The 26,584-nt window shown below is 44.4% G+C and overlaps 1 protein-coding gene across 10 annotated transcripts in view; it reads left to right on the forward strand.

The window, feature by feature from the left end:
• The window catches only part of LOC110491178 (arginine-glutamic acid dipeptide repeats protein), a 336,789-nt gene that overhangs the window by 273,278 nt on the left and 36,927 nt on the right, over positions 1-26,584 (forward strand). For 9 of the 10 annotated variants that reach the window (XM_036947766.1, XM_036947767.1, XM_036947770.1 and 6 more), the window contains one exon: positions 16,315-16,395. In XM_036947766.1, coding sequence (XP_036803661.1) covers positions 16,315-16,395 — 81 coding nt within the window. Of the gene's footprint in view, positions 1-15,260; positions 15,328-16,314; positions 16,396-26,584 lie in introns of those variants that run through there. The other variant, XM_036947778.1, reaches the window with a different exon arrangement.

The following is a 26,584-nucleotide window of genomic DNA, read 5'->3' on the forward strand; positions in this document are numbered from 1 at the left end:
GTCACCATGGAGAGGATGTGGGGTGTCTTGTCACCATGGAGAGGATGTGGGGTGTCTTGTGTCACCATGGAGAAGATGTGGGGTGTCTTTTCACCATGGAGAGGGTGTGGGCTGTCTTGTGTTACCATGGAGAGGATGTGGGTTGTCTTGTCACCATGTAGAGGATGTGGGTTGTCTTGTCACCATGGAGAGGATGTGGGTTGTCTTGTCACCATGGAGAGGATGTGGGTTGTCTTGTCACCATGGAGAGGATGTGGGGTGTCTTGTGTCACCATGGAGAGGATGTGGGGTGTCTTGTCACCATGGAGAGGATTTGGGGTGTCTTGTGTCACCATGGAGAGGATGTGGGGTGTATTGTGTCACCATGGAGAGGATGTGGGGTGTCTTGTCACCATGGAGAGGATGTGGGGTGTCTTGCCACCATGGAGAGGATGTGGGGTGTCTTGTGTTACCATGGAGAGGATGTGGGGTGTCTTGTGTTACCATGGAAAGGATGTGGGGTGTCTTGTCACCATGGAGAGGATGTGGGGTGTCTTGTGTCACCATGGAGAGGATGTGGGGTGTCTTGTTACCATGGAGAGGTGTGGGGTGTCTTTTGTTACCATGGAGAGGATGTGGGGTGTCTTGTCACCATGGAGAGGATGTGGGGTGTCTTGTGTTACTATGGAGAGGATGTGGGGTGTCTTGTCACCATGGAGAGGATGTGGGGTGTCTTGTCACCATGGAGAGGATGTGGGGTGTCTTGTCACCATGGAGAGGATGTGGGGTGTCTTGTCACCATGGAGAGGATGTGGGGTGTATTGTGTCACCATGGAGAGGATGTGGGGTGTCTTGTGTCACCATGGAGAGGATGTGGGGTGTCTTGTCACCATGGAGAGGATGTGGGGTGTCTTGTTACCATGGAGAGGATGTGGGGTGTCTTGTTACCATGGAGAGGATGTGGGGTGTCTTGTCACCATGGAGAGGATGTGGGGTGTCTTGTGTTACTATGGAGAGGATGTGGGGTGTCTTGTCACCATGGAGAGGATGTGGGGTGTCTTGTCACCATGGAGAGGATGTGGGGTGTCTTGTCACCATGGAGAGGATGTGGGGTGTCTTGTGTCACCATGGAGACGCTGTGGGGTGTCTTGTGTCACCATGGAGAGGATGTGGGGTGTCTTGTGTCACCATGGAGAGGATGTGGGGTGTCTTGTGTCACCATGGAGAGGATGTGGGGTGTCTTGTGTTACCATGGAGAGGATGTGGGGTGTCTTGTGTCACCATGGAGAGGGTGTGGGCTGTCTTGTGTTACCATGTAGAGGATGTGGGTTGTCTTGTGTCACCATGGAGAGGATGTGGGGTGTCTTGTCACCATGGAGAGGATGTGGGGTGTCTTGTGTTACCATGGAGAGGATGCGGGGTGTCTTGTGTCACCATGGAGAGGGTGTGGGCTGTCTTGTGTTACCATGGAGAGGATGTGGGTTGTCTTGTCACCATGGAGAGGATGTGGGTTGTCTTGTCACCATGGAGAGGATGTGGGGTGTCTTGTCACCATGGAGAGGATGTGGGGTGTCTTGTCACCATGGAGAGGATGTGGGGTGTCTTGTCACCATGGAGAGGATGTGGGGTGTCTTGTCTCCATGGAGAGGATGTGGGGTGTCTTGACACCATGGAGAGGATGTGTGTGCATATCCTCTGTGTGTGTTTCCTCTGTCGTGTGTGTGTGTGTCCTCTGTGTGTGTGTGTGTGTGTGTGTGTGTCCTCTGTCTGTGTGTGTGTGTCCTCTGTCTGTGTGTGTGTGTGCTCTGTCTGTGTGTGTGTGTATGTGTCCTCTCTTTGTGTGTGTGTCCTCTCTTTGTGTGTGTGTCCTCTCTGTGTGTGTGTGTGTGTCCTCTCTGTGTGTGTGTGTGTCCTCTCTGTGTGTGTGTGTCCTCTCTGTGTGTGTGTGTCCTCTCTGTGTGTGTGTCCTCTCTGTGTGTGTGTGTGTGTCCTCTGTGTGTGTGTGTGTGTCCTTTCTGTGTGTGTGTGTCCTCTGTCTGCATGTGTGTGTCTCCCCTGTGTGTGTGTGTGTGTGTGTGTGTGTGTGTGTGTGTGTGTGTGTTAGTGTGTCCTCTGTGTGTGTTAGTGTGTCCTCTTTGTTAGTGTGTCCTCTGTGTGTTAGTGTGTCCTCTGTGTGTGTTAGTGTGTCCTCTGTGTTAGTGTGTCCTCTGTGTGTTAGTGTGTCCTCTGTGTGTTAGTGTGTGTATAACCAGCATGATCTTCACCCGTTTCATAGCTTCATAACAATCAGCTCTGAAGCAGGAAGTACTAACACATCACAGTGACCTTTTTAGCTGTTTGCTCTCCCTCTCCTCCTCCCTTTCTATCGCTCCTCTCCTCTAATGCCACACAATAGAGTACTGTTAAATTCAGCGGAGGGAGGGGAGACTGGGTGAAAGCGCCAGCCTCTCTCTTGGAACACTGACAGAGAGAGAACCCTGTTGTTTCAGCACACACAGCCGGCTGGTGATTTGGTAGCTAGTCTGCTTCCCACCCTGCCTCCGCCTCCCCTATCCTCCCCCTCTCTTCTCTCCTTCTCTTTTCTCTTGCTCTCTCTTTGGCTCACTCAGCTCGGCCCCTCCTCCCTCCCCTGCTGCGTTGCCAGGCAACAGCGGTCTGGAGCAATGGGAGCAGGGGTGGCGAGGGAGGGAGCAGAGGAAGAGTAGAGAGAGAGAGAGAGAGAAGAGTTGAGGGGGGAGGGAGCAGGGCCAAGCAGAGCGGAGCAAAGCGATTGGTGGAGCAGATTGGTGTATGATTTATTAGCCGGGGCTGGAGAGGCAGGAGAGATGGAATGAAGGGAGGACGAGAGCGGAGAGCCCAGGCGGCAGCTGAAATGGAGCTTTTAACCGGAGCCGGCATGTAGGGGGGGGGGAGGCAGAGAGACGGAAAGGAAGGAGTGAAGGAGTAGGGCAGGGAGGATTAGAGGAGTGAAGTGGGAGGAGGAGGAGTGTGTGCAGTACAGTCAGCCGTCTGAACAGCTCAGCCAACTGAGCAATACATCTCCAGACAGCCAGGCTGTGTGAACAGAACATTAGTGGGGATGAGATAATTGGGTGATATGATTGGGACTGGGGGGAGTGGCTGCTGCTGTGTAGTGATGAGTGTTAATTGTCGTCGTCGTCGTCCCCCCCCCACCACCATGAAATTGTGGAGGGGACTCTGGGTCTGTATGTTAGTCACACGAGATTTCTCAATACCGCATTGGGGCGATTTTGACAAAGCTTCTGTTAATGTTACGTCTTGCAATAGAGACCGGGTGTTTACAAAATGACACTGATCGGCACAAGGCGAGAGCTATGGCAATTAATTTAAATGTATTAGTCACAAGCAATATCTCAATTGGCCCAAGGGGGGGCGCTGCATCATTTGTGGGGGACGACATGTTTACCGTTGCCTCGTTGAGGTTAGTCACAAGCAGGGCCAGAGCCCATACACCCCAGGAAATGAAGTACCGCTTTACATCACTGACGCCGCTTTACATCACTGATACCGCTTTACGTCACTGACACCTCTTTACGTCACTGACACCGCTTTACGTCACTGATACCGCTTTACGTCACTGATACCGCTTTACGTCACTGATACCGCTTTACGTCATTTACGTCACTGATACCGCTTTACGTCACTGATACCGCTTTACGTCACTGACACCGCTTTACGTCACTGACGCCGCTTTACGTCACTGATACCGCTTTACGTCACTGACACCGCTTTACGTCACTGACACCGCTTTACGTCACTGATACCGCTTTACGTCACTGACACCGCTTTACGTCACTGATACCGCTTTACGTCATTTACGTCACTGACACCGCTTTACGTCACTGATACCGCTTTACGTCATTTACGTCACTGACACCGCTTTACATCACTGATACCGCTTTACGTCACTGACACCGCTTTACGTCACTGATACCGCTTTACGTCACTGATACCGCTTTACGTCACTGATACCGCTTTACGTCATTTACGTCACTGATACCGCTTTACGTCACTGATACCGCTTTACGTCACTGACACCGCTTTACGTCACTGACGCCGCTTTACGTCACTGATACCGCTTTACGTCACTGACACCGCTTTACGTCACTGATACCGCTTTACGTCACTGATACCGCTTTACGTCACTGATACCGCTTTACGTCATTTACGTCACTGACACCGCTTTACGTCACTGATACCGCTTTACGTCATTTACGTCACTGACACCGCTTTACGTCACTGATACCGCTTTACGTCACTGACACCGCTTTACGTCACTGATACCGCTTTACGTCACTGATACCGCTTTACGTCATTTACGTCACTGATACCGCTTTACGTCATTTACGTCACTGACACCGCTTTACGTCACTGATACCGCTTTACGTCACTGACACCGCTTTACGTCACTGATACCGCTTTACATCACTGATGCCGCTTTACGTCACTGACACCGCTTTACGTCACTGACGCCGCTTTACGTCACTGACGCCGCTTTACGTCACTGACGCCGCTTTACGTCACTGACGCCGCTTTACGACACTGACGCCGCTTTACGTCACTGACGCCGCTTTACGTCACTGATGCCGCTTTACGTCACTGATACCGCTTTACGTCACTGATACCGCTTTACGTCACTGATACCGCTTTACGTCACTGACGCCGTTTTACGTCACTGACGCCGCTTTACGTCACTGATGCCGCTTTACGTCACTGATGCCGCTTTACGTCACTGATGCCGCTTTACGTCACTGATACCGCTTTACGTCACTGATGCCGCTTTACGTCACTGATGCCGCTTTACGTCACTGATGCCGCTTTACGTCACTGATACCGCTTTACGTCACTGATACCGCTTTACGTCACTGACGCCGCTTTACGTCACTGACGCCGCTTTACGTCACTGACACCGCTTTACGTCACTGATACCGCTTTACGTCACTGATGCCGCTTTACGTCACTGATGCCGCTTTACGTCACTGATGCCGCTTTACGTCACTGATGCCGCTTTACGTCACTGACGCCGCTTTACGTCACTGACGCCGCTTTACGTCACTGACGCCGCTTTACGTCACTGACGCCGCTTTACGTCACTGACGCCGCTTTACGTCACTGACGCCGCTTTACGACACTGACGCCGCTTTACGTCACTGACGCCGCTTTACGTCACTGACGCCGCTTTACGTCACTGACGCCGCTTTACGTCACTGACGCCGCTTTACGTCACTGACGCCGCTTTACGTCACTGACGCCGCTTTACGTCACTGACGCCGCTTTACGTCACTGACGCCGCTTTACGTCACTGACGCCGCTTTACGTCACTGACACCGCTTTACGTCACTGATACCGCTTTACATCACTGACCGTCTTCCTCCTGCTGGCGTTCTCAGATTCTGCCGTTACTCTCCTGAAGTTGCCGACAATAAGCTACACGAGGAGTCTGCAACCTTTTTCTCGTGCGTGAATGACCATTTATCTGGCCATTTCTACCAATCTCCGTGCCAGTTTATGGTTTTCATTTTGCACATTTTTCCTGGAACAGTTAAATTTCATTTAAAAGATGTCTTTGTATCTCAATTTATAATTCTATCTAAATGAAAATAATACAAACCTAAAAAGCTACTTTTATTGCCATTTAATATCTATGTAAAAAAAAAAGAAAGAAAATCAATAAAGCCAACAAACAAAAACATTATATCCTGCAGGTTAAAATATCCTGATAAAAATGTTTAAATCCTATAAATCACATTTGGCTATGCATGGCCCGTCTGCAACGAACTTAAAACATTGTATCAACTCTTAACTTGGATCTGGCTCAAAGCTCTCACTAGCAAACTTACAACATTGTATAAAATATTCTGGGCCTTCAGCATTTCCTGTGCTAGGAAATGGACAGACACAGCTGTAGGCTATTTGAGCAATAGATAAGAAGCAATTAAGTAGGTCTATTTTATGACGTTTCGACTGCCTCAGAGCACAACATTTCCCCCCTTTTCACGCTGAGTGGTTATCGACAGGGGGAGAGAGAGATGGAAAGATTTTTCTAATACATTGAGGAACTATTGTCATTCTCAATGTGATGTAAAAACAGACTTTGTTTGCTTGCTGTTTGAGATGAAGAAAACATGACTTTGAAAAGCTCCACTGCTCATTAGTGGTGGGAAGTTAAGCCAATCAGAAATACTATCAGATCCCCAAATGGGCACATTTATATGCCTCCATTTTCACGCAGGCCAGGTAGCCTATAGACCTACTTCAATGTGTAATCAGGCCAGGTAGTCTATAGACCTACTTCTATGTGTAATCAGGCCAGGTAGCCTATAGACCTACTTCTATGTGTAATCAGGCCAGGTAGCCTATAGACCTACTTCAATGTGTAATCAGGCCAGGTAGTCTATAGGTCTACTTCTATGTGTAATCAGGTAGTCTATAGACCTACTTCTATGTGTAATCAGGCCAGGTAGTCTATAGACCTACTTCAATGTGTAATCAGGCCAGGTAGTCTATAGACCTACTTCAATGTGTAATAAGGCCAGGTAGCCTATAGGGCTACTTCAATGTGTAATCAGGCCAGGTAGCCTATAGGGCTACTTCAATGTGTAATCAGGCCAGGTAGCCTATAGGTCTACTTCAATGTGTAATCAGGCCAGGTAGCCTATAGGTCTACTTCTATGTGTAATCAGGTAGTCTATAGACCTACTTCTATGTGTAATCAGGTAGTCTATAGACCTACTTCTATGTGTAATCAGGTAGTCTATAGACCTACTTCTATGTGTAATCAGGTAGCCTATAGACCTACTTCTATGTGTAGTCAGGTAGTCTATAGACCTACTTCAATGTGTAATCAGGTAGTCTATAGACCTACTTCTATGTGTAATCAGGTAGTCTATAGACCTACTTCTATGTGTAATCAGGTAGCCTATAGACCTACTTCTATGTGTAATCAGGTAGTCTATAGACCTACTTCAATGTGTAATCAGGTAGTCTATAGACCTACTTCAATGTGTAGTCAGGTAGTCTATAGACCTACTTCTATGTGTAATCAGGCCAAAACCTACTCATTGGAAAGGTTTCTTTCTATTGTTGTACAATGTAGAAAATTAAATAAAGAAAAACCCTTCGATCCAGTAGTTGTATCCAAACTTTTGACTGGTACTGTATGTTTATGCATTATATAGTAGTATCTCTATGGGGTGTCCTCACCTGGTATGGGGTTGTATATACACTGAACAAAAATATAAAAACGCAACATGTAATGTGTTGTTTTCATGAGCTTAAATAAAAAAAGTCTCAGACATTTTCCATACGCAGAAAAAAAGTCTAATGTTTGGACACACCTACTCATTCAAGGGTTTTTATTTATTTTATATTTACTATTTTCTACATTGTAGAATAATAGTGAAGACATCAAAACTATGAAATAACACATATGGAATCATGTAGTAACCCCCCCAAAAAAAAGTGTTATATGAAAAAATATATATATATATTTACAATAAATAATTGTAAATAGTAAAATAAATAAACCCTTCCAATGAGTAGGTGTCCAAACATTTGACTGGTCAGAGGTCGTACTGTCAGAGGTCGTACTGTCAGAGGTCGTACTGTCAGAGGTCGTACTGTCAGAGGCCGACCAACAGCCCCCGTCTGTTGTCCCGGCGACTAAATGGAGTCAGCCCTAGAAGACACAATGTATAAAAGTATTTTAGTCGCCAGGACAAGTCTGTTGTCCCGGCGACTAAATGGAGTCAGCCCTAGAAGACACAATGTATAAAAGTATTTTAGTCGCCAGGACAAGTCTGTTGTCCCGGCGACTAAATGGAGTCAGCCCTAGAAGACACAATGTATAAAAGTATTTTAGTCGCCAGGACAAGTCTGTTGTCCCGGTGACTAAATGGAGTCAGCCCTAGAAGACACAATGTATAAAAGTTTTTTTTTTTTTTAACTATTTATTTTGTATTTTTGCCCATTACATGTCTCATTTACAAAATCACATTTTTTGGAGCAAATTTAGCTGAAATAGTGAAAATGGATCTATCATTTATCAGATCATATTGATTTAACATGGTTATCTCTCTCATCTATCAGGTTGTGTTTTAGTATATCCAGAGTGTACCTGAGTATAGAGGAGGTTCTGGGGGGGGTCACACACACACACACACACACACACACACACACACACACACACACACAGAGAGGACAGGAATGTTTCTCTCTCTCCTGTTGTAGCTGGCTCCATCTGCTGGCTAATCAACTGCCTCACTTCACTTCCACACTCATAACGCTAATCATCTAGCTGGACCGTCGAGCTCCATCTCCGATAGATGTTACAGGCTTCCACAGAACACTAAAGCCGTCCTCCTCTACTCTCCGATAAGGAGTATTGTCTGTGGTAGGTTAGCTACTGACAGGGAGGAAAAAAAAGAGCTTGTAATTAATTTGCTAGATTTTGTAATTGTTATGTTTTACTCGGATGGCATGTCCTATAAGGCAGTGGTTCTGACCTTTTTCCATTCCGTGAAACACCTTCAAAAGCGTTTGAGGTCCACAATTTGTTTTAAACATATCTTGGCGGTCAAAGTAGTCTGTTTTAGCAGTGGATATAATCATTTAAAGGCCTGTTATAAACGACTTGCTTTGTTAAAAGTGGAGCGTTCAGTTCAGGCTATTACGGTGTTCACCAGAACGTTGAGGTTATTAGTGTACACCAGAACGTTGAGGTTATTAGTGTTCACCAGAGCATTGAGGTTATTAGTGTTCACCAGAACGTTGAGGTTATTAGTGTTCACCAGAGCATTGAGGTTATTAGTGTTCACCAGAGCGTTGAGGTTATTAATGTTCACCAGAACGTTGAGGTTATTAGTGTTCACCAGAGCGTTGAGGTTATTACAGTGTTCACCAGAGCTTTGAGGTTATTAGTGTTCACCAGAGCGTTGAGGTTATTACAGTGTTCACCAGAGCATTGAGGTTATTACAGTGTTCACCAGAGCGTTGAGGTTATTACAGTGTTCACCAGAGCATTGAGGTTATTACAGTGTTCACCAGAGCGTGGAGCTTATTAGTGTTCACCAGAGCGTTGAGGTTATTACAGTGTTCACCAGAACGTTGAGGTTATTAGTGTTCACCAGAACATTGAGGTTATTACAGTGTTCACCAGAGCGGTGAGGTTATTACAGTGTTCACCAGAGCGGTGAGGTTATTACAGTGTTCACCAGAGCGTTGAGGTTATTACAGTGTTCACCAGAGCGTTGAGGTTATTACAGTGTTCACCAGAGCGTTGAGGTTATTACAGTGTTCACCAGAGCGTTGAGGTTATTAGTGTTCACCAGAGCGTTGAGGTTATTAGTGTTCACCAGAGCGTTGAGGTTATTAGTGTTCACCAGAACATTGAGGTTATTAGTGTTCACCAGAGCGGTGAGGTTATTACAGTGTTCACCAGAGCGTTGAGGTTATTACGGTGTTCACCAGAACTTTGAGGTTATTAGTGTTCACCAGAGCGTTGAGGTTATTACGGTGTTCACCAGAACTTTGAGGTTATTAGTGTTCACCAGAGCGTTGAGGTTATTACGGTGTTCACCAGAACTTTGAGGTTATTAGTGTTCACCAGAGCGTTGAGGTTATTACGGTGTTCACCAGAGCGTTGAGGTTATTACAGTGTTCACCAGAGCATTGAGCTTATTAGTGTTCACCAGAGCGTTGAGGTTATTACAGTGTTCACCAGAACGTTGAGGTTATTAGTGTTCACCAGAGCGTTGAGGTTATTAGTGTTCACCAGAGCGTTGAGGTTATTACAGTGTTCACCAGAGCGTTGAGGTTATTAGTGTTCACCAGAGCGTTGAGGTTATTAGTGTTCACCAGAGCGTTGAGGTTATTACAGTGTTCACCAGAGCGTTGAGGTTATTAGTGTTCACCAGAGCGTTGAGCTTATTAGTGTTCACCAGAGCGTTGAGGTTATTAGTGTTCACCAGAGCGTTGAGCTTATTAGTGTTCACCAGAGCGTTGAGGTTATTAGTGTTCACCAGAACGTTGAGGTTATTAGTGTTCACCAGAGCGGTGAGGTTATTACAGTGTTCACCAGAGCGGTGAGGTTATTACAGTGTTCACCAGAACGTTGAGGTTATTACAGTGTTCACCAGAGCGTTGAGGTTATTACAGTGTTCACCAGAGCGTTGAGGTTATTACAGTGTTCACCAGAACGTTGAGGTTATTAGTGTTCACCAGAACGTTGAGGTTATTAGTGTTCACCAGAACGTTGAGGTTATTAGTGTTCACCAGAACGTTGAGGTTATTAGTGTTCACCAGAACGTTGAGGTTATTAGTGTTCACCAGAGCGTTGAGGTTATTAATGTTCACCAGAACGTTGAGGTTATTAGTGTTCACCAGAGCGTTGAGGTTATTAGTGTTCACCAGATCGTTGAGGTTATTAGTGTTCACCAGAGCATTGAGGTTATTAGTGTTCACCAGAGAGTTGAGGTTATTACAGTGTTCACCAGAGCTTTGAGGTTATTAGTGTTCACCAGAGCGTTGAGGTTATTACAGTGTTCACCAGAGCGTTGAGGTTATTAGTGTTCACCAGAGCGTTGAGGTTATTAGTGTTCACCAGAGCGTTGAGGTCATTACAGTGTTCACCAGAGCGTTGAGGTTATTACAGTGTTCACCAGAGCGTTGAGGTTATTAGTGTTCACCAGAGCGTTGAGGTTATTACAGTGTTCACCAGAGCGTTGAGGTTATTACTGTTCACCAGAGCATTGAGGTTATTACAGTGTTCACCAGAACGTTCAGTTCAGTTTATTAGTGTTCACCAGAACGTTCAGTTTATTACAGTGTTCGCTAGAACATTCAGTTCAGTTTATTACAGTGTTCGCTAGAACATTCAGTTCAGTTTATTACAGTGTTCACTAGAGCGGCCAGGTTATTACACAGTGTTCACCGGTGCGGCCAGGTTATTACAGTGTTCACCAGAGCGTTGAGGTTATTAGTGTTCACCAGAACGTTGAGGTTATTAGTGTTCACCAGAACGTTGAGGTTATTAGTGTTCACCAGAACGTTGAGGTTATTAGTGTTCACCAGAACGTTGAGGTTATTAGTGTTCACCAGAACGTTGAGGTTATTAGTGTTCACCAGAACGTTGAGGTTATTAGTGTTCACCAGAACGTTGAGGTTATTAGTGTTCACCAGAACGTTGAGGTTATTACTGTTCACCAGATCATTGAGGTTATTACAGTGTTCACCAGAACATTCAGTTCAGGTTATTACACAGTGTTCACCGGAGCGGCCAGGTTATTACACAGTGTTCACCGGAGCGGCCAGGTTATTACACAGTGTCCCCCGGAGCGGCCAGGTTATTTATTACACAGTGTCCCCCGGAGCGGCCAGGTTATTACACAGTGTTCACCGGAGCGGCCAGGTTATTACAGTGTTCACCGGGGCGGCCAGGTTGTTACAGTGTCCACCGGAGCGGCCAGGTTATTACAGTGTTCACCGGAGCGGCCAGGTTATTACAGTGTTCACCGGAGCGGCCAGGTTATTACAGTGTTCACCGGGGCGGCCAGGTTGTTACACAGTGTTCACCGGAGCTGCCAGGTTGTTACACAGTGTCCACCGGAGCGGCCAGGTTATTACAGTGTCCACCGGAGCGGCCAGGTTATTACAGTGTCCCCCGGAGCGGCCAGGTTATTACAGTGTCCCCCGGAGCGGCCAGGTTATTACAGTGTCCCCCGGAGCGGCCAGGTTATTACACAGTGTTCACCGGAGCGGCCAGGTTATTACACAGTGTTCACCGGAGCGGCCAGGTTATTACACAGTGTCCCCCGGAGCGGCCAGGTTATTTATTACACAGTGTCCCCCGGAGCGGCCAGGTTATTACACAGTGTTCACCGGAGCGGCCAGGTTATTTATTACACAGTGTTCACCGGAGCGGCCAGGTTATTACACAGTGTTCACCGGAGCAGCCAGGTTATTACAGTGTTCACCGGAGCGGCCAGGTTGTTACACAGTGTTCACCGGAGCTGCCAGGTTGTTACACAGTGTCCACCGGAGCGGCCAGGTTATTACAGTGTCCACCGGAGCGGCCAGGTTATTACAGTGTCCCCCGGAGCGGCCAGGTTATTACAGTGTCCCCCGGAGCGGCCAGGTTATTACAGTGTCCCCCGGAGCGGCCAGGTTATTACAGTGTCCCCCGGAGCGGCCAGGTTATTACACAGTGTTCCCCGGAGCGGCCAGGTTATTACACAGTGTTCACCGGAGCGGCCAGGTTATTACACAGTGTTCACCGGAGCGGCCAGGTTATTACACAGTGTTCACCGGAGCGGCCAGGTTATTACACAGTGTTCACCGGAGCGGCCAGGTTATTACAGTGTTCACCGGAGCGGCCAGGTTATTACAGTGTTCACCGGAGCGGCCAGGTTATTACAGTGTCCCCCGGAGCGGCCAGGTTATTAGTGTCCCCCGGAGCGGCCAGGTTATTACACAGTGTTCACCGGAGCGGCCAGGTTATTACACAGTGTTCACCGGAGCGGCCAGGTTATTACACAGTGTTCACCGGAGCGGCCAGGTTATTACACAGTGTTCACCGGAGCGGCCAGGTTATTACACAGTGTTCACCGGAGCGGCCAGGTTATTACACAGTGTTCACCGGAGCGGCCAGGTTATTACAGTGTCCCCCGGAGCGGCCAGGTTATTACACAGTGTTCACCGGAGCGGCCAGGTTATTACACAGTATATGAAAGTGTGTCGTAATTCACTGCAGCTCTTGCATCATTGTACGTTGTAGCTTACTTGTTGCAAAATAGTTTTTATTTTTGTCTGAATGGTCACAGATCGCCCCGTTTTTATTTTTGCAACCGAGTATTTCCGGTTAGCTACTTCAGTGAAATTCTCTTTCATTCCCCGACCAGAGCAGACCTGAGTGTGTAAACATTCTGTGGTTCCATAACGCTGGTTAGTGTTCATCAGGGTTTTCCAAAGGGTGCACGTTTTGGTTTTTTGCTCACGATACACTACAGCCGATTCAAATAATCAACTACTCATCAAGCTTTGATCATTTGAATCAACATAAGCCAAAACGTGTACCCATTGGGGTCCCCAGGACCGAGTTTGGGAAACGCTGGTGTACATGAAAACAGCTTGGCATTCTAACACATACATGACTGGCAGAAAATCCATGTCTGGTTTTACCTCTCACTTGTCTCCTTTTACTGTGGCCAACACATTTCTCCACATATTGTCCCTACCTTCCTCCCTCTTGCTCCCAGCCTGTCCTGTGTGTGTCGACCCCAAATACCGGAATATATTTAAAGGGCTGTCGCTTTAACGGCAGGCAGTGGCTGGAAAGTTATGACAACAGTGAAGGTTGTGGATTGGTCAGTGTAGCTACATGCATGTAATGTGGAGGCTAGAGAAGCCAATAAACCAGCTTTAGCTGTCCTCACATCACAACAGGCTAGAGGGAGCTGAGGAGGAACCCGGGCCGTGCCAGGGGAGGAACCCGGGCCGTGCCAGGGGAGGAACCCGGGCCGTGCCAGGTTGCAGCAGCATGCGTCAGAGTAGGGCTCCATTCCACTGGGCTCCGGCTCCTATTAACGTTTTTCAGTTGACCGACCGACCAGAGGCTCTCTAGGGCTCCACTCAGTCATCTACACTGAACAAAAATATAAACCCAACAATTTCAACTATTTTACTGAGTTAAAGTTTATATAAGGAAATCAGTCAATTGAAAAATGTATTAGTTTCTAATCTATGGCTTTCACATGACTGGGCAGGGGCGTAGCCATGGTTGAGCCTGTTAGGGCATAGGCCCACCCTATTCGGAGCCAAGCCCAGCCAATCAGAAAGGCCTTTATTACCGACAGAAATAGTAAAAACATCATATGAAAATATTGTTCTCTGTTTTCTGATTGTAAGATTGCACCCCCAGATCCCAGAATTGTTTTTGAAAATTGAGATTGATGAAGCATGCCAAAAATATCTGTTCAAATTGGTTAAACATTAGAACTGTTACCCAGAAATACTGGCTGGTTTCAGACGATCCCGCAGGTGAAGAAGCAGGGTGTGGAGGTCCTGGGCAGGCGTGGTTGCATGTGGTCAGTTGTTGTGAGACCAGTTGGGCGTACTGCCAAATTCTGGTGGAGAAATTAACATTCAATTATCTGACAACAGCACCCGTGCACATTCCTGAAGTCAGCGGCTTATGGTAGAGAAATTAACATTCAATACTCTGGTGGACATTCCTGTAGTCAGCCAATTGCACGCTCCCTCAACGTGAGACAGCTGTGGCATTGTGTTGTGGGACAAAACTGCACATTTTAGAGAGGCCTTTTATTTTCCGCAGCACAAGGTGCACCTGTGTAATGATCGTGGTGTTTAATCAGCTTCTTGATATGCCACTCCTGTCAGGTGGATGGATTATCTTGGAAAAGCAGAAATGCTCACTAACAGGAACGCAAACAAATGTGTGCAAAACATTTTAGAGAAATACGTTTTTGTACATATGGAACATTTCTGGGATCTTTTATTTCAGCTCATGAAACACGGGAACAACACTTTACATGTTGCGTTTTAGATTTTGTTCAGTGTATATATAAACCCTGGATGACTGACGGGGGGGCGTTGTATTGAAGTCACTGGGCAGCCATCTTGGTACTCCTCCTCCATTGTAAAAATAAATATATATATTTTAGTTGAACACATTTATTCTATTAGACTCCTTAATGTATATTTTAAATTATATTATGTGAGCTAGAGTTCTAATGTTACTGTACCCACTACAACAAAATACTTAAATATATGTAATTTTGTCCTTGGAATACTGTGGAATTCCCTTCATTCCTACGGGGAGTACCAATATGGCCGACCCGGTGGCTTCATAGCCTCTCAATGGCAAATGCACAGCGTCGACAATCCAGGGTTTTTATATACATCATTGGCTCCTTTCCACTGCGCTCCGGCGCCGCTCCAGGTTTTTCAGGCTGCCACTGACCAGATGCGTTCTTAGGTCTCCACTCCACTGGGCTCTTTATACTCTCCGGGTTTTCCAGGCCGCTACCGACCAGAGGCTCTCTAGCAGAAAGATCACATATAAAGTCACCCCTTTGTAGTGGAAGAGCACAGAGTGACAAGCTATTTCTTGCTTGTAAAAAAAAAAAAAAGAAGCGTTGTTGTTTGTACCTTTTTTGGAGACTAGGGATTTTTCCTATATACCTGTGGGTTGGCGTAGAGATTTATGGAGAGGTCTCGCCGGGACTTTAACACGCTTTTCTCTGGACGTACTTGATTGGAGCGAGAGAGGGGGGTTGGCTGAAATTCTTAACTGAAGAAAGAACCGTACTGGTAAGCGGGTAACGGGGTTTGCCTGCCTCTGGAAGCTGAAAGGAAATCTGTTAGTTGTCTGCTTCACTGGTCGTGAATGTTTTCAGCCTCTCTTCCCCCCCCCCCCCCCACCACCCTCCCTCTCCCCAGCTTTTTATGGCTCACAGACTGTCTCTTGGATGAGAAGAAATACTGAAATACATTTTAGGTTTGTGTTTTTAACCGTTTTTTTTTTTTTAATTAATTTTTAAAAAATGTTTTATTCCTTTTTGCTGGTTTTGTTTTTGTGAGGTGCTGAGAGTTGATTTGCTGTTTTGAGGTAAAAAAAAAAAAATCAAACGGTTGTTGTTGAGAAAGTTGTCATTCGCGCTGTCGTTTTCCTCCGTCCTGTCACTGTGGATTTGTAATTATTATTTATTTTTTTAGTCTTTTCTCAGGTTTCCTATTTGGTCCGACATGTAAGCACACAATTATATAAGTGTTGTATTTTGCTGAGAAATATGGTCTGTGTACTATAGTAAAATAATTGCATGTAAACACAGTCAAAAGAAAAATATCTTGCAAATTATACAAGTTATTGAAGTTGAGTTTTGGCTTTGAATGTCTGCTTTGTAAGATCCCGATATTATTCTCTCTGAATCTGACATTTCCTGTGTGATTTATGAAACAATAGATATCCATAGCTTCTCTTTTCAAACCACATGAAAGAGCAAAGTAGTATAATTTCAATGTCTGTTTCTGCCTGAGTTAGCAATTTCCTCTGTGCCCTGACACGGCTGTGTACTTTAGCTTTCTCTCGCTCACGAGTTTAAACAGAGGCTACGGAGTTTACAGATTTTAAACATCAACTCTCTCTCAAACCAAACCACAGAAAGAAAACAAGGTTTTTGTCGTGGCAGTGGCTGTATCGTCATGTGGCTGGTTGCATTTTTATCTGTACTATACTGGTCGTTGTAGCTGTGTCTGTTCTGGAAGGACGGTAGCTGATATTTAGTCTTTGTTTTTCAGAAGCGGTTCATTAAAGGGCTCAGACAGTACGGCAAGAACTTCTTTAAGATTCGGAAAGAGCTGCTACCCAACAAGGAAACGGTAAGTCACCGTTCCACCGGGGTTTTATTCTAGACCTCGGCTCTGTACAATCAATGTGTGGTACTGTACAAAGTTTCCTTGTGATTCAGATTTAGCAGTAAAATATTAACAACATAACTGATTTGTTTAAAAGAAAATATTGCAGTCAAACTCAAATTAAACTTTTTAGCAATTTTTTTTTTGCATCATCACCTTACAGTCACCACTGTGTACTTCAACATCAACAGTAGGAATGAGTTTGACCAAGGGAAATTACTGTATGTAAAATGTTGGGCATTGCGTGTGTTATATTTACCCTGAAGGTTTATTGATAAACATGATGTACATCTATTCATCCAACCACTCTGCTGCAATACTAGTAGAGCTGCCTTTTGACCCTCTCAAAACACCATAACACGAGAGGAAATATGGATCAATATTTATACTCAACTAAAAAATTTAAATAAATTCATTAGGCCCTAATCTATGGATTTCACATTACTGGGCAGGGGCGCAGCCATGGGTGGGCCTGGGAGGGCATAGGCCCACCCATATGGCAGCCAGGCCCAGCTTATCAGAATGAGTTTTTCCCCACAAAAGGGAGAAAAAAAACTCCTCGCACTTTTGTCCCCAGCACAAGGTTCACCTGTGTAATGATCATGCCGTTTAATCGGCTTCTTGAGATACCACACTTGTCAGGTGGATGGCAAATAAGAAATGCTCACGAACACGGATGTAAACAAATTTGTGCACAAAATGTGAGAGAAATGAGCTTTTTGTGCGTATAGAACATTTCTGGGATCTTTTATTTCAGCTCATGAAACACGGGACCAACGTTTTACATGTTGCGTTTATATTTTTGTTCAGTGTATATTTTTGTATTTATTTGACCTTTGCCCCAATGGGACTCTTAAAATAATGTATATTTTGGAAGGGATCCCTGCATATAAAGCCTTCAAAGTATTCTTACCCCCTGACTTTATCCACATTTTGTAATGTTACAGCCTAAATTTTAAATTGGATTAAGTTGAGATGTTGTGTCACTGGCCTACCCAGAATACCCCGTAATGTCAAAGTGGAATTATGTTTTTCAAATTAAAAATGAAAAGCTGAAATGTCTCGAGTCAGTAAGTATTCAACCCCTTTGTTACGGCTAAATACGTTCAGGAGTGAAAATGTGCTCAACAAGTCACATAATAAGTTGCATGGACTCACTCTGTGTGCAATAATAGTGTTTAACATGATTTTTTTAATGACTATCTCATCTCTGTACCCCACACATACAATTATCTGTGAAGGTCCCTCAGTAGAGCATGAGAATTTCAAACACAAATTCAACCACAAAAGACCAGGGGAGGTTTTCCAATCCCTCGCAAACAAGGGCAGGTAGGAAGGGCAGGTAGGAAGGGCAGGTAGGAAGGGCAGGTAGGAAGGGCAGGTAGGAAGGGCAAAACATTTAAAAATCAGACATTGAATATCCCTTTGAGTTTTATTTTATTTTTTATTTCACACTTTTTATGGTGTATTAATGCACCCAGTCGCTACAAAGATACAGACGTCCTTCCTAACTTAGTTGCCGTGGAGGAAGGAACCCGGCAACTAAAGCCAATGGTGATTTTAGAACAGTTACAGAGTTTAATGGCTGTGGTAGGATGCATCAACAACATTGTACTTACTCCTCAATACTAACCTAATTGACAGAGTGAAAAGAAGGAAACCTGTACAGAATAAAAATATTCCCAAACATGCATCCTGTTTGCAACAAAGGCACTAAAGTAAAACTGCCAAAAAAATGTGGCAAAGAAATGAACTTCATGTCCTGAATATAAAGCGTTATGTTTTGGACAAATCCAACACAACCCATCACGGAGCACCACTCTTCATTTTTTCAAGTGTGATGGTTGGTGCATCATGTTATGGGTATGCTTGTCATCTGCAATGACTAGGGAGTTTTTTTTTAAAATAAAAATAAACAGAATAGAGCTAAGCACAGGCAAAGAAATTACGGTAGAGAAATGAACATTACATTCTCTGGCAACAGCTCTGGACATCGCTGCAGTCAGCATGCAACGCTCCCTTAAGACAAAACTGCACATTTTCAGCTCATGAAACATGGTCACCAACACTTTACATGTTGCGTTTACATATTAGTTCAGTGTAATGTGTAAATGACTAAAACCAAATTGTAATGGATCTACATTTATACCATTCCTTGACTGTGTCCAGCTTGTTGCGAATCCCCTAAATTAAAGCTAGACAGTCGGGGAGTATCTAAGATTCCCAAAAAGCGATGGATAGAGGACTATCTGCACATTTTTTTTTTCTTTTTATGTCTGAGGAAATATAACACATTGTCAGTGCGGCCCTCCGGACCTCGTTGAAGATCGAATGCGGCCCTCCCCCGGGGCAAAATGAGTTTGATATACACCAGGGGTGTCAATCTAAGGGAGGAGGAGAGGGTAGCAGTGACTGGAGGTGGATGAGGAAGGTGGATGAGGAAGGTGGGGGTAAGCTCAATATAGACTGAACGGGGATTGAACCACAGCTACAGTAAAAATATAAAAAACTTGGGTTATGATTGAACTGGATTTTGTGCTAAAAGCCTGCTGTACACACACACACACACACACACACACACACTGCTCTCCTCTCCTCTCTGAGCAAGTGGCACTGCTACTCAATACCCAGAGGAAAGCTCAATTTATTTTCCCTAACAGAAATCTCTCCTCTTTCTCTCGCTCTCTCTAAACCTCACCTCCTTCAATCTCACTGTCCCCTTCCTTCACTCTCTTCACTCCCACACACGGTCTATGAACCATCTTCAAGATTTTTGTAAAGTAGCTTTAACATATTTTTATTTTCTCTCTCTCTCTGTCGTCCTCACCACACACACACACACACACACACACACACACACTGACATATAATATTTGAGTAATTCCACGGGCATGCCAAGCCACACGAGAAGAAGGATGGAGCGCCTCATATTAAATGCGGTGTGGTTGTTTCTATAACATTATTTCTTCCAAGGTCTGGGTCTGGATACCACCAAACTACTGTACCGAGTCACATCGCAGCCCAGCCAACAGAGCAGGGAGTAGGGCCTTCTATAAACGTCCTCTGGGCTTATAGCCAGTCATCCACACAGAGACATCCAGAGGGCTACAGTGTTCCTGCCTCTCTTCCTCCCTTAATTCCTCGCTTCCTGCTAGTATTAGCTGGACGGCTTTTTGAGAGAGCTACAGTGATTCTCCTCGACTCACTCTCTTTCCTCTGGTCTGATTCTCCTTGACTCACTCTCGTTCCTCTGGTCTGATTCTCCTTGACTCACTGTCGTTCCTCTGGTCTGATTCTCCTTGACTCACTCTCGTTCCTCTGGTATGAGTTTTCCTGTTTTTCCACAGGGCGACGGTGTTCCTGCTTCTTCCTCAGAGTCTCGCTCCCTTTTTTCCTGCTAGCCCTCAGTGTTAACTTGGCCGCCTTTAAAGAGTGCTACGGTGTTCCTGCATGTCCCTCCCTCCCTCCTTCTCCCTCTTTCTCTCTCCCTCCCTCTGTCCTTCCCGTAGCTCATTATCTGGGCCTGACCTAGGCCGCTCCTAAAGCGCCAGCACGGCTAGCGAAGGCAGTGCCAAGTCTAAGCACCCAGCGCTGTGTCAACACACCAGGCCTGACTAGCGTTTAGGAATGCTTTATATAAAGACACATAAAGGCCTGGAGCAGAGTGTGTGTGTGGGGGGGGGGGGGGGGGGGTCGTCCCTCTCTGTCGAACTGTCGGACGATCTGACAGTCTGTACAGGACTGTCTCTGTTGCAACCATTTCCTCCAGTACACAGAGGGGGGGGGGGGGGGGGGGGCGTCATGGAACATGAGCTGGGTTCTGCTCAACACTGTTCAAACAACTAAATTCTCTGAAATGGCAGATCGCAGATAAAAATGTTGCTTGATATTTTTCCACTTTAAATGGTATTGTAAAAAATAAAATAAATAAAAAATTGTTGTACAAGTATTTCTTTCAAATATGATTAATGTTATTTAGCCGCAGGTTCTGTCATTAAAACAATGTGTTATTTTGAAACAGCCCAAGCTTTTTTGATCCAGGTTTCATCTCTTTCCTAACCTCCACTTTGTTATGGAGCAGACGTAGGGTCTTCATCACGACACCGTTAGGAAAATAATAACAATCCTATTTTCTCTTGTTCATATTTCACAACCTTCCTTTTAGTTGCGTTTATGCGATTGAGCAAAATAATAGGTCTACTCTTGATTTAGGTGACATTATCACACATTATCACACATTATTATACATTATCGCACATTATTGCACATTATTAAACATTATTAAACATTATTAAACATTATTGCACATTAAACATTATCACACATTATTGCACATTATCGCACATTATTGCACAGTATTGCACATTATTACATGCGAAAAATGTTTCTGATCAGTAATCGATGAGCAAACAAATAGATGAGCTACACCACCTCCACTTAGTTTGCCAAAGCTAGAAAACCAAATAGCCAAATACAGAAATAGTGAAACAAAATCACATTGAATGATTATCAGACAATTCACAGGCTTTAGGTCAGGAGGATGGCCTAGTCGACTAAGCAACTGAAAATGTATAATGTCGCGTGTCACAGGAGAACGTACTTTTAAAAAAATATATATATATCAAAAAGCTGCTTTTTTGGGGGGGGGGGGGGTAGAAATGCCTTCTGGGACATGTGAACTTTCATGTGCCTTAACAATCTTGTATGCCATAAAATTGTTAAATTTGAGCCTAGTTGGTTTAGCCACTGTCTCTTTGAGTTGGTCAGTATGTGTAAGTAATATTGTCTAACACTGATTAAAATATATATATATATATATATATAATATATATGTATATACACATATATATTGTGTAGTAAAACTGCATAAGTGTTGCTCTCCACTTTCTGTAGGACCGAGATTTGAAATCAATGAAATTAGAGTATGATAGTTTAGGAGAAAACACCTGTCTCCGGATGATATCTTCAAACTAAGGGCAACCATGGCATCTGTGACAGAGGTAGAACGGTCCATCGATGTATAGTCCAAGATAGTCCAGCTAGCTACATTTTCCGATATTACACGTTTCTAATTATGTCAGAAAGTTGTTTTCAATTCAAGATGGTGTACTGTTAGCTGATTGGCTCGCTAGCAAGCGTTACGTGTATGATCTGTGTAGTAATATTATTTGTATCTCAGAGCCATTTGCTTTGCTATTTGTAGCCTCGTGTTAGTTAGCTAACATTGAAGCTGGTTGGTTAACTACCTGCAGATTCACGCATGGTTGTATCGTCATGAGTTGTTGGGATTATGGTTCATTGTTTAGCTAGCTAGCTACATGCAGGTATCCATTCATGCAGGTATCCATTTCAATAGAATGTTCATGATGTCACTGCAACATCTGTTGAAAGACGTGGGCTGGTAAATTGACTCTGGCTATCTACTCTGAGTGTGCCAGAGTGCAGAATAACTGACGAATTTACAAACGCTCAACACCCGTTGAATATGGCCGGTGTCAGTAAACGTTGGCAAAAAAGCATACATTGTTGACAGTAGCACAGTTGCAGTCACCAATGCTCTGGATAGCATGAAAACAGCCTAACCAACTCTGCTATGGCGAGTAAAATGGTTAGTGAGCCTGATTTTTATTTTATTTTTAATATATACTTACCCATCTACACAAAATACCCCATAATGACAAAGTGAAAACATGTTGTTTTTTATGTTTGTACATTTATTGAAAATGCAATGCAACAATATCTAATTTACACCCCTGAATAAATGTTTTGTAAATGCAACTTTGGCAGTGATTATAGCTGAGTGTCTTTCTGGGTAAGTCTCTGAAGCCAAGTGACCAAAATTGGAATTGTGTGTGTTCAGAAAGCAGTCATTTAAATGACATGGCTACACTAGTAATGACGGGTGTGTGCACATTCACTCATTTGTAAACAATTAACAAGCTAGTTCGCTACCACATGATCTTGTTAAACCGTCAACAGAGTAGCCAAATAACAGATTTGACCTTTCAAACACGTCACATTGCCAGCAATCAGGTTTGAATGGTGGATTGAAATGGGCTTTGTGGCTGTTCAGACTACAGGAAAAAGAACCGATTTGAAATTGGATATGCCCTAAAAAGGTATTTGAGTCACTAAAGCGCTTTCCACACCTGGATTTTTCAACATTTGCCTATTTGTATTATTTTTAAAATTATTCAAGCTTTATCAAATTGGTTGTTGATCGTTGCTAGACAACCATTTTCAGGTCTTGCCTGAAATGTTCCAAGTGTATTTAAGTCAAAACTGTCATTCCGCCACCCAAGAACATTCACTGTTGTCTTGGTAACCAACTCAAGTGTAGATTTGGCTTTGTGTTTTAGGTTGTTGTCCTGCTGAATGGTGAATTCATCTCCCAGTGTCTGTTGGAAAGCAGACTGAACCAGGTTTTCCTCTAGGTGTTTGCCTGTGTTTAGCTCCATTTGGGTTATTTTATTTATCCTGAAAAACTCCCCAGTCCTTAACGATTACAAGCATACCCATAACATGATACAGCCACCTCCTATGCTTGACAATATGGAGAGTGCTACTAGTGTTGGAATTGGATTTGCCCCGAACACAAGTTTGTATTCATGACAAAAAGTTAATTACTTGGCTTTTTTTTTTCAGTATTAGTGCCTTGTTTTGGAGTCTTTTTTTTTTTACTGTCTTCCCTTCTATTCTGTTTATTTTTATCAACAAAAAAAAACTCCCTAGTCATTGCAGATGACAAGCATACCCATAACATGATGCACCAACCATCACACTTGAAAAAATGAAGAGTGGTGCTCCGTGATGGGTTGTGTTGGATTTGTGCAAAACATAACGCTTTATATTCAGGACATGAAGTTCATTTCTTTGCCACATTTTTTGGCAGTTTTACTTTAGTGCCTTTGTTGCAAACAGGATGCATGTTTGGGAATATTTGATTCTGTACAGGCTTCCCATATTGCACTCTGTTAATGAACTTATTATTATGGAGTAACTACAATGTTGATACATCCTCAATTTTCTCCTATCACAACCATTGAACTCTGTAACTGTTTTAATGTCACCATTGGCCCTATGGTGAAATCCCAGAGAGGTTTCCTTCCTCTCCGGCAACTGAGTTAGGAAGGACGCCTGTATCTTTGTAGTGACTTGGTGTATTGATACACCATTCAAAGTATAATTTTCCTGAACAAAAATATAAACGCAGCATGGAAAGCGTTGGTCCCATGTTTCATGAGCTGAAATGTAAAAATACCAGAAATGTTCCATACGTACAAAATGTTTCTTGCAAATTTTGGACACTACTTTGTTTACATCCCTGTTAGTGAGCATTTCTCCTTTGCCAATATTATCCATCCACTTGACAGGTGTGGCATATCAAGATGATTTAAACAGCATGAAGGGCACTTATTGATAGATGGCGCCCTTCAAAAAAAAAAAAGCAGACATTGAATTTCCCTTTGAGCATAGTTAAGTTATTACACTGAACAAAAAGTATAAACACAAACATGCAACAATTTCAAAGATTTTTTTTTTCTGAGTTACTATTCATTTAAGGAAATCAGCTAATCAGGCTCTAGTCTGTGGATTTCACATGACTGGGAATACAGATATTTATCTGTTAGTCACAGATACCCTTTTTTGAAGGTATCTGATGTGATCACCATTTTCTTAGTGCAGTGCGACACATCTCCTTTGCGTAGAGTTGATCAGGCTGTTGATTGGTGGCCTGTTGGAATGTTGTCCTAATACTCTTCAATGGCTGTGCGAAGTTGCTGAATATTGGCGGGAACTGGAACACACTAACGTACACTTTGATCCAGAGCATCCCAAACATGCTCAATGGGAGACATGTCTGGTGAGTGTGCAGGCCATGGAAGCACTGAACTGGGACATTTTCAGCTTCCAGGAATTGTGTACAGATCCTTGCGACGTGGGGCCGTGCATTATCATGCTGAAACATGAGGTGATGGCGGTGGATGAATGGCACGACAACGGGCCTCAGGATCTCGTCACGGTATCGCTGAGCATTCAAATTGCCATAGATAAAATTAAATTGTGTTCGTTGTCCATAGCTGATGTCTGCCCTTATCATAACCCCACCACCACCATGGGGCACTCTGTTAACAACGTTGACATCAGCAAACCGCTCACCCACACGACGCCATACACGCTGTCTTCCATCTGCTCGGTACAGTTGAAAACTGGGATTAACCCGTGAAGAACACACTTCTCCAGCGTGCCAGTGGCCATTGAAGATGAGCACTTGCCCCCCTGAAGTCAGTTACGACGCCGATCTGCAGTCATGTCAAGACCCCGGTGAGGACGACAAGCGCGTAAATGAGCTTCCCTGAGACGGTTTCTGACAGCTTGTGCAGATATTCTTCGGGTTGTGCAAACCCAGTTTCATCAGCTGTCCAGGTGGTTAGTCTCAGATGATACCGCAGGTGAAGAAGCCGGATGTGGAGGTCCTGGGCTGGCATGGTTACATGTGGTCTGTTGTTGTGAAGCCGGTTGGACATACTGCCAAATTCTGTAAAATTATGTTGGAGAGAAATTAACATTTTATCTGGCAACAGCTCTGGTGGATAAAGCTACAGTCAGCATGCCAATTGCACGCTCCCTCAACTTGAGACATCTGTGGCTTTGTGTTGTGTGACACAACTGCACATTTTAGAGTGGCCTTTTATTGTCCCCAGCACAAGGTGCACCTGTGTAATGATCATGGTGTTTAATCAGCTTCTTGATATGCCACACCTGTCAGGTGGATGAATTATATTGGCAAAGGAGAAATGCACAAAATAGTTGTGTATGGTACATTTCTGGGGCCTTTTATTTCAGGTCATGAAACATGGAACCAACACTTTAAATGTTGAAGGTTTTTTTTGGTTCAGTATAGTTGACCACACGCGGGTAAGCTATTGCTTCAAATGTATTTAAACGATTGGATGACATTGAGAGTTTGTAAGCAACAATTTGATATGCTTTCAATGGCATTAGCTCACTTTATTCCAATATTTTGTTCAGTCAGTGATATTTATTCCCACGGTAGTTCTTTATGTATCCATCCAGTAGTGGTTCAGAAAACAGCGCATGCTTAGTGATGGGCTTACGGGAAGAGATAGGCGAAGCGACACGCGTTGCCATGTTTACAACTGCCAGGAGGATGGTAACCCGGGGCGCTGCCAAGCAACAGCTTAGTGACGGGCGCTGCCTAGCAACCATCAAGAGTTTTTAGAGAGTAGTGCGTGCCAAAGACTTCTCAGTATTACACGCTACGTTACATACTAAACCATGGGAAGAACTTTACCAAAATGATTCCTAGGTCATTTGGCGGACATTTGGCGTTGATATCGGCAATAACTTTCATAAAGGAGTCTTGATGAAGAGTCGTAAAATAACGTGAACCTGAAAACAAATGAAGGTTGCTGTTCTATGGAAAGTGTCACCCAGTCTATTGGTTTTATTTCTCCTGTTTTAGGTAAAGGGCGTCGTCTCCTAACATTCTCTCCCTTTGACTCAGAGACCACTAGGCTGCAGCTGCTTTTAGGACAGCGAGAACTACAGGATACTTGACCTGCAAAAAAAATACAGTTTAACACTTACCAGCTATCTGCTGCAACAACACCACTGTGTTCTACCACTGTGTTCTACCACCGTGTTCTACCACTGTGTTCTACCACCGTGTTCTACCAGTGTGTTCTACCAGTGTGTTCTACCAGTGTGTTCTACCACCGTGTTCTACCACTGTGTTCTACCACCGTGTTCTACCAGTGTGTTCTACCACTGTGTTCTACCACCGTGTTCTACCACTGTGTTCTACCACCGTGTTCTACCAGTGTGTTCTACCAGTGTGTTCTACCACCGTGTTCTACCACTGTGTTCTACCACCGTGTTCTACCACTGTGTTCTACCACCGTGTTCTACCACTGTGTTCTACCACCGTGTTCTACCACCGTGTTCTACCACCGTGTTCTACCACCGTGTTCTACCACCGTGTTCTACCACCGTGTTCTACCACTGTGTTCTACCACCGTGTTCTACCACCGTGTTCTACCACCGTGTTCTACCACCGTGTTCTACCACCGTGTTCTACCACCGTGTTCTACCACCGTGTTCTACCACCGTGTTCTACCACCGTGTTCTA

The sequence above is a fragment of the Oncorhynchus mykiss genome, chromosome 16, assembly GCF_013265735.2.
Source record: "Oncorhynchus mykiss isolate Arlee chromosome 16, USDA_OmykA_1.1, whole genome shotgun sequence".
In the NCBI taxonomy this organism is placed as follows: domain Eukaryota; kingdom Metazoa; phylum Chordata; class Actinopteri; order Salmoniformes; family Salmonidae; genus Oncorhynchus; species Oncorhynchus mykiss.